General features: G+C 37.9%; 2 protein-coding genes and 1 long non-coding RNA gene across 3 annotated transcripts; 2 read left to right on the top strand and 1 right to left on the bottom strand.

Annotated features, from left to right (window-relative positions):
* Nucleotides 1-528: 528 nt before the first annotated feature.
* On the top strand, nucleotides 529-1,132 carry LOC135932213 (uncharacterized). The gene is made up of 4 exons (XR_010573329.1): nucleotides 529-569; nucleotides 654-730; nucleotides 826-891; nucleotides 977-1,132. It is a non-coding gene; the product is annotated as an uncharacterized LOC135932213 (long non-coding RNA).
* A 23-nt stretch (nucleotides 1,133-1,155) lies between these two features.
* Nucleotides 1,156-3,942, top strand: LOC134616159 (G2/M phase-specific E3 ubiquitin-protein ligase-like). The gene is made up of 7 exons (XM_063460898.2): nucleotides 1,156-1,182; nucleotides 1,965-2,061; nucleotides 2,140-2,302; nucleotides 2,379-2,482; nucleotides 2,572-2,716; nucleotides 3,529-3,649; nucleotides 3,818-3,942. Exons 2-7 carry the CDS (start codon nucleotides 1,967-1,969, stop codon nucleotides 3,940-3,942), a joined length of 753 nt encoding a protein of 250 aa, XP_063316968.2. The 5' UTR covers nucleotides 1,156-1,182; nucleotides 1,965-1,966.
* Nucleotides 3,943-4,427: 485 nt separating this feature from the next.
* On the bottom strand, nucleotides 4,428-7,199 carry LOC134616158 (uncharacterized). Its single transcript, XM_063460896.1, has 6 exons — nucleotides 7,008-7,199; nucleotides 6,870-6,915; nucleotides 6,351-6,442; nucleotides 5,885-5,995; nucleotides 5,487-5,763; nucleotides 4,428-4,637 (listed from the first exon to the last, which is right to left on the bottom strand). Exons 1-6 carry the CDS (start codon nucleotides 7,037-7,039, stop codon nucleotides 4,428-4,430), a joined length of 768 nt encoding a protein of 255 aa, XP_063316966.1. The 5' UTR covers nucleotides 7,040-7,199.
* Between the last annotated feature and the right edge of the window lie 1,628 nt (nucleotides 7,200-8,827).

Below are 8,827 nucleotides of genomic sequence, written 5' to 3'. Positions count from 1 at the left end.
GGTAGGGGTAACAAATGTTTATTACATGATAGTCACATAATTTGCACCTATGTGAACTAGATCTGGGCTCTACTTTTTTCAGGTGGTCAGGGTAAAAGGAAACTGACACTGGTCCCTCCTGATTCTGAAGGTTACACAGGGACCCTAATACGCAGTATGACAGGAAATGGGAAAAACTTGCTGTATATAGTACCTTTACAGCAAGAATTTGACCTTACTCCGTTACCTCCTGATGCAGTTGAATTTAAAAATATGCCCAAAGCACAATGCCAAACATGCAAAGTAAGTCTGCCATTGCATATTTTGGCTCTTCATGTGCAGGAGTGCACAGAGTCTGGGTCTTCAGCTGAAGACACAGAGGTACATACATCTTAGAACAATATATGCATTTATTTTAATGAAATTGCATTGCATTGAAATGTCAATAAAAAAATTGACCCACTTGTTTTTTATCTTAATCAGCAATGTTATATGTCTATTAATTATGATAGGCATGTCAAACCGAGGTCCAAATAGTGTCCGCGCAGCCTTCTGAAGAGCACACCGACACAGAGGAATTGGATGAAGAAGTAATATCTTAATAGAAATGAGTATAGACCATTAACATTACAATGGAACTCTATTCAATATTTTAACTCTCATTTCTGTTTTAGAAACTTCAGTGTCCTATCTGTAACTTGAAATTTGCACCTTATTTCCTTGAAATCCATGCAAGCACATGCGGAGAAAGGTAGTTGAAAAAGCATGGCTTTTAAAATATCATATAGGATATAACATCTTGAGAATTTCCCATTTAAACAACAACTTTTTCTTTATTTTTATTAGAAGCAAAAATGTAATAGACGTGGATGAAATTGAGGAGAACATAGTAGAAGAGGACCATATGAAAAGGTAAAAAACATCACACACACAGATGACTATTAATACTCTGAACTGAATAAAGAGTGTTTATTCTTTCATTTATTGATTTTTTTAGTGTCGACGATGTGTTGGATGCGATTTGTCAAAGAGTTGATGTGGAGAAGCAGTTCAGCATCCTTATTTCAAGAACAAACATTCTGGAGAGAGGCCTTCTGCAGTGGCAACGTCAAAAAAAAAATTCACCCACTGCCATGTTGAAGGTGTCCTTCTTTGGGGAAGCAGGAATTGACACTGGTGCCCTTCGAAAAGAATTTCTCACAGGTGAACTTAAAGAGATCAATTACTTTTCCATTCGTATTATTTATGTTGAAGAAATGACCAATCCCTAAATTTTATACTTCTGTAATATACATTTTATCTTCTAAGTGAACTCTGCTCCAGTTGTGTTGTAAATATGACTATATTTCTCCTTTACTAAACTATACATCAATCATGTTTATAATTTGGGATGGACTGATATGAAAGTTCTTGGCCGAAACCAAAAATGAGAAAACCAAGGTCGAAAACCAAAACACCGGTAACACAGGGAAAATAGTCTTTTTTTTAAACCATAGCATGGCTGTGATGTGACTATGTTGTGTTATGAGCTTACTGGTTTGGTGTTGATAAAAGGTGTCAATATTATTGTCTCAAGTACACCTTTCTGTATACTATGATTTATTTTTTGAATCATCCATCCATCCATCCATTTTCTTGGCCGCTTATCCCTTGTGGGGTCGCGGGGAGTGCTGGTGCCTATCTCCAGCGGTCACAGGGCGAGAGGCGGGGTACAACCTGGATGGGTCGCCAGTCCATCGCAGGGCATCTTTTTTGAATCAATATTTTCATTTTGAATGGAATTTTTACATATCTGGAACAGATGTATGATGTTGCTTCAGTACATCTGTCATGTTAAGCCTTCAAAATCAGTGAGACACATTATGATATATATATCAGTATTGCCTCAAATGAAAAAAATACTGTGATATGAAAAAAATCTTATTTCACCCAGCTCTAAATGAATGTTTTACATCGGATAATTCATAACTTTCTTCTCTCAATAGAAATGGTCGCCGGAATCGAGACTCGTTTCTTTGAAGGACCACCACACCAAAAAAGTCCACGCTATTCCCTTACTGACTTTGACAGTGGACTCTTCAGGCATGTTTATTTTAAAGAAAGGGAAAACTGTCATGTTTTATACTATAAGCAATACACTCATGCTGTTTGTATAAATAGGACTGTTGGTGAGATTCTGGCCGTCAGTTTGGCACAAGGAGGTCCTGCCCCTACATTTTTCAGCCAGTGGGCTTACAGTTACCTCTGCAATGGGCAGATCAACCCAACACAGCTGGATAAAAATACAGTGGCAGATTCACAGTTGCGGTTACTGATTGACCAGGTGCTGTATAACTAGTAAAAATATTGCCTTAGTACACATTGCAGCTATATAATTTCATCTGTTAAATTACTTTTAGGTGGAATCTTCAACTGAGCAGTCACTTCAGGGCCTTACTGATGAGGTTTTAAACTGTGGATTCACTGGAGCCATCTCGGTTCAAAACAAGGAACCGATTGTCCGGTATGCTGTGACATGTTTTCGTTTTTCTATATGAATGTGAGAAAAATAGCATCTGAAGATGTTGTTTAATCTCTTTTTTGTACCCACAGAGCCATTACACTCCATGCTGTGCTTAGATTGCAGCCAATGTTGGAACAACTCAAGGAGGGTTTGCAGCTGTATGGCCTCCACCTGCTGATTAAGCAATACCCAGAAATCTGCCAGCCTCTCTTCGTCCTTGGGGGAGATGTGAAAGTGAGTACAAATGTATTTTCAGTTTTACATGTATGTATTACATACATTTACACATTTTGTTACATTACAGACACAAATATGAATCTATTTTATTTCAACTCTAAATGAAACACCTACACAAAGTGGTGTACATTAGAGAAGTGGAACAAAAATCATACATGATGCCAAATATTTATTACAAATAAATAACTGAAAACTCTGGTGTTTGTAATTATTCAGCCCCCTTTGGTCTCAGTGTAGTCAGTTGCCCATAGACATTTCCTGATGATTGCTAAACATACAGTAAAGCCAGGGCAACAATAGAAAAACAAAACATTTCCATGTGTTAGAACGGCCCAGTCAATGTCCAGATCTAAATCCAATCCAGAATCTGTGGCAAGATCTGAAAACTGCTGTTCACAAACGCTGTCTATCTAATCTGACTGAGCTGGAGCTGTTTGGCAAAGAAGAATGGGCAAGAATGTCAGTCTGTAAATGTGCAAAGCTGGTAGAAAAATACCCTAAAAGACTGGGAGCTGTAATTGCAGCAAAAGGTGTTTCTAAAAAGTATTGACTGAGGGGGCTGAATAATTACACACACCACACTTTTCAGTTATTTATTTGTAAAAAAAATGTTTGGAATCATGGATGAATTTTGTTACAATTCTCAATTGTTTACCACTTTTTATTGGTCTTTTATGTTGAATTCCAATAAAATATATTTATGTTTGTGGCTATAATGTGACAAACTGTGGAAAAGTTCTAGGGCCTGAATACTGCAGCCCTGAAGTAATCAAGCCGTTGGGTTGCTTTGCTTTCTAATATCATCATAGGTTAATGCCGAGTTTGTCATGGCGTCCATTCACCCTCAGCTGAGTGAGAAGGGAACCTCCAAGCATCAGGTTGAGCTGGACCTGGTTAACTTCATTCAGGACTTGCTTTATGAGTCAGAAGGTAAATGGTTATTTTTGCCTAGTTTATAGTTGTCACATTCCAAAATTATATTCTAAGGTTTTTGTGACAAAAGTTACACTTGTATCGAATTAAAATATTTAGATATTTTTTTTGTCCAAGAGGCCAGGGTTCTTCAAAACGTCTTAAAATTCACTCTTATCCTAACAGAAGGTCAAGAACATGTAGCTGACGAAGATGGCCCAAGATCTATCACACCTGCCAGGTTTCTGCAATGGATCACCGGTCAAGGCCATGTTCCTCTCCTCCCCTCAGAAAAGAGGTGGTGGTGGTAAAATTTAATCACAATTGTGAAGCTGACTTTGGAAATCACAGCATCTGCTATCCTGTTGTGTCATCCTGTGCTAAGACCATTGTTCTGCCTGTGAAACATATGAAGTCCTATAGTCAATTCAGAATGGTTCTGCTGGAGGCTTTTCATCTTGGCCAGGAATTTAACAATGTGTAAAGCATAGCATTGTCTATCAATGTGTAACTCAAAATGCTGCTCCTTCCATTTAATGTTCAGGAAGCACATTTCAAAGTTGGAGATTGACAGCCAGAGTTCTTTAATGAGTGGCATGAAGCACACAAAAACATACAGGTTCACTGTTGAAAAATGTGCCAGAGACAAAAAAAAAGTAGTTTGTAATGTGATGTTTGAGTGTTCACATAAAAATTTCCTGGCAGGTTCATTTTACATGTATATCAAATCAAATAAAAGTCTGAGCTATTCATGAACCTTCTCTGGGTTGAAAATTCAAAATAAAAATGTTGCCGCCTAGGAACGGTGAGTTAGTACAAAGTTAAGTACATCCAAATAAATGTCTCGGCCATGTGACTGAGAGGGCCTTGTTACATTGACAGTGTCTCTTAGTCTTGCCATGTCCTCCTCAGATAGAGGACATTCAACAGATGGAAGAATTACTCCAGGATTGCTCCCATCCAGCTCACCAATAGAGTTGACATCCAAGTACGCATCCTCGATTTCCTGTGATGATTTAAAAAAAAAAAAAAGATATTTCAAATTACAATTCAAAAACAGTGTTGGGAAATTCAAGACAAACAGTCAGCTCCATAAATATTGGAACATGGGAATTCTACTTTTGGCTCTATATGCCACGCAATGGATTTGAAATGGAACTAACACGATTGGCTATAACTGCAGAGGTATTTGAACTGTTTTCATATGTGCCTTCCACTTAAGGGACCAAAAGTAATGGAACAATTGGCTTCTCTGATGTTCCATGGCCAGGGATGTGATATTCTTGTATTTAGTGAAGCAACTCCTGACAAAAACAGCAGGATAAATTTTGAAGTGTTTTGGGCAATATATCTGCTCATATTCAGCCAAATGCTTCGAAACTCATGAGGCAGCACTAAAGCATTCTGCAGAAAAAAAACAAATAGTTAAAAGAAGTGGAATGTTATGCAGTGGCCACGTCAATCACTTGACCTGAATCTGACGGAGCAGTGTTTCATTGCTGAAGACAAAATTGAAGGGCAAATGCCTCAATAATAGCTGGAAGTGAAGACAGTTGCAGTAGAGGCCTGACAGAGCATCAGCAGGTATGAAGCCCAACATCTGCTGAAGTCTCTGCGATCCAGTTTCAGTTATGATTAATGTTCTGTCTCATTACTTTTGGTAACTTAACAAGTGGGGGGTACACATGCAGACTGTTGTAACTCCTACAACTTTTAACTGATTTGGATGCAAATACCCTCAACTTAAAGCTGATAGTCTGCAGTGACAGCACACCGTGTTTTTTTCAACATCTCCAAGTGCACTTTTTGAAACTTGATTAAAGAGGGACTGTATAATTTATATTTGTTTTAGTACCTCCACTGTATCTGGAGTATCAACTGGATTCTGGTGGAGTCCCAGTGTCCACAGTTGTTGTGGGGACAGATTCCTCTCTGTCCTTAGAGGGTGGTTATCCCAGCCCTGTCTAAAGACATCCAGATCCCTCTGCAGACGTGGAAGAAATGTATGTTGGGCACAAAACATGTGGACACCATCAGTTGGATCCAGAAGGCCTTCATCCTCGAGGTTGTGAAGGGTTTCATAGTGCACGCTTGAAACAGCCATCCACACATCTCGCCACAAGCGCTCTATTCTGTTCAACATCAAAATATGGCAACGTTTTCAGAATTTTACCCAGAAATTCACTGAATTGAAAGATATATAAGAACATTTTTCTTATTTCCATGGGACATTTATACAAATACTACACATACCTTTGGTTGTGAACACTCTTGCCTGACAGAAAGCTTCCTCTTCCACAGCCCCGGATGGTGAACATGCATCTTGCTATTCCAACATTTTCCACTCCTTGATCCCCTCGAACTCTGAAACAAAATTAAACATCGACAGTACAATTTGTTTTAAATCTAAAAAAACCATGTCACTCTTAAAATTTATTGCAGCCTTTGTGTTTTTAATATAGTTTTACTTTAGACTGGTTATTTGAAGTTTATTGTTTTGGTCATTCAACAGTGTGCAGCTCTGTATAAGCACACCTTTCAAGAATTCTAAATGTTTGAACCATTTAAACAACTGTATGGGGATGTATAAACAACTGATCATATAGGCTACAGTTTACATATTGCATGTCAAAATAATTACACTGCTAATCAAGGTGGGGGGAATCATATTTACACATTTGCACAATCATTGTGAAAATTAATTTTGTGTAGATTTTACCTCAATGGAAAGCCATACTTTTGTACAGCCTCCAAGAAGAAAGCAAGTGCAGTTGATGCTCTGTTGTTGGCAGCAGCACCCAGGTACATGATCTAGAGATGTAAATATCATTAAGTGGAAACTTGGTCAAGTCAAGTTACTATAATTAAAGATAGAAACATGTTTATCAGGTATAGTAGCTTGGTACATTTATTTTATATTTATAAGTACAAGAAAAAAAGCAGGCTACATAATTCCCAAGGTAGCAAGCTGCCATGAGATGTAGCAGTACTTGTAATCAACTATTCACCCAAATGCAAAGGGTAAAAAAAAAAAATCCTTTTAGCAACTTGAAGAATTAGTTTACCAAGCATTTATAGTCACCAAATACTGACAAACATAAACAGATTAGGAACATTTTGTTCTACAGAAGGATCTCTATATTACAGTATATGGTAAGTTTTATGGTAGACCAAAACACAAGTATTTCACTTTTCAATTAACAACTCATTCAGCTCAATTTTGAAAGTGAAAAATCACCTTTCTTGAGTACCCATCTATCCCTCCGAATATCACCAGGCCAAATCTGTAAAAAGAACAACAAAAAACAACAACTAGGGCATTAACAGGTATAAAACATAATTCAGTATTTAGCAGTATTGTCAGACTTCATCCTACCTTATTAGTTTATGGTTTGTGTCTATATGCATCAAGTAAAGAGGACCTTGCACTGAATATGTCCTTCAGAACACAAATCCCAGCCTTGTCATTCTTGAGAAAATACCAGCAGAGTCCACACGGTGCATCGACGAGTACACTCTCTTCCACTGTACATGGTGGCCCATGGCTTGAAGCATCCCTTTCATCATCCTGTATCCAATATGAGGTGTTCTTGTCTTTATAGATCTTACTAAATTGTCCAGCTCTTCATCACTTGTTGTACTGTAGCACTGCTTTATGGAAATGCCATATTCATGCAAACGAAGTTTCACTGTCCTCACAGATATTCCAAGAAGTTTTGCAATTTGGGTGATTGATAAGAACATTTCTGTCAGTATCTGGAGCTGTACAGGCGATACATTGTAATTTGGACGTCCCAGCTTTCCTTCTGACACTGACATCTGAGAGGGGGTTTGTTCATTGACGTCCTCCATACTGAGCACAGTTGACAGCTCTATCAGAGCATTTATAATACTTTGAGGGATCTCAACCTGATCGGACAAAGATCTTAAAAGGACCATCTCATGGTCGATAACAAACTGCAAATAGTCCACATCGAGGGGTTGTCTGTGCATGACCTGGGAAACTTTATGCAGTAGTCGCTGAAGCATCTCTCTTTTTAGCTGCTCCTAAATTAAATACAAAGAATTTTACGTTACTTCACTAACTTTGTTGTTCTCCAAGCTTACAGATCAACTAGGACCTAAGTTTCAGCCGAAAATGATAGCGAGGCGTTTCTGTTGAGCTAGCATTTCAGCAAAAAACGTTATAAAATAAAAAAAACAGAAAAAAAAATTAACCGTAACAATAGCCACTTCTTAAATTCGTAGTATTCACAGACTGCAGTGTAATTGTTCCAAACTTGAACACTCACCTGATTGTTCGCGCCAGCAGTGTTGTTGGAAGACGACGCCATCGTTCACTGAGGGACAAGTTAACAGCAGCCCCCACCCGATACAATGCGCGCTACTTTGAGAGCATGGGAAATGACCACTTCTCACGTAGTGGCTGGGAAAACGTCTCATAATTGATCAGTTACGGCGTAATTTGTACACATTACTGCTTGAAAGAGCTTTAGTAACTGAGTTTTAGCAGTTATGCATGACATGTTTTCTAAACATTATCAAATAATACAGTGCAGCAGGTGTTTGATAAATTATGTTCATTCCCAGGTTTCCTGAAGGCAACATGAAAAATGGACCATCTTGAGCCTGCAGCGGTCTGCTGTCACTCATGATTCCCCGCCCCTCTGTGTGTAGCCACGCCCACCACGCCAAAACAGGGCCAAAAGTCTGTAACTGAAAAATAGAGATCTGAAAGTGAAAAAAAAAAATTGAAGCTGAGAGAAAAATCCGAACCTGAAGAATTTTTTTTTGAAAGTGAAAAAAAAAAAATTGAAGCTGAGAGAAAAATCCGAACCTCAAGAATTTTTTTTTGTACATTAATTTAAAAGATCTGAATCTGAAAATTTTAAATCCAACTCTTTCTTTTTCAAAGTTCACTCTAAAAATGTGACTTTTGCTTTCAGTTTACATATTTTCGATTTCAATTTTTTTTTTAACTAAACAAACATTATGGCCCTGATTTAACTCCATATTTCACGACATTGCTGACTTCAATAAAACCATGAAAACAGAAGGATTTCTGCAGTTTGGACACATGTGGATGAAGCACCAAGTGTTTTAGAATAAAGGATTGTAGAGTTTGATGGACTAAATAAAATAATTTCAGTTTTGCTGTTATTGGCAGGTAAGTGAGTGTAACCAGGAGTGATACTG

The sequence above is a fragment of the Pelmatolapia mariae genome, linkage group LG18 (assembly GCF_036321145.2).
Source record: "Pelmatolapia mariae isolate MD_Pm_ZW linkage group LG18, Pm_UMD_F_2, whole genome shotgun sequence".
In the NCBI taxonomy this organism is placed as follows: domain Eukaryota; kingdom Metazoa; phylum Chordata; class Actinopteri; order Cichliformes; family Cichlidae; genus Pelmatolapia; species Pelmatolapia mariae.
Note: the sequence above shows the minus strand (reverse complement) of the source record. Positions and strands in the feature narration are given on the sequence as shown.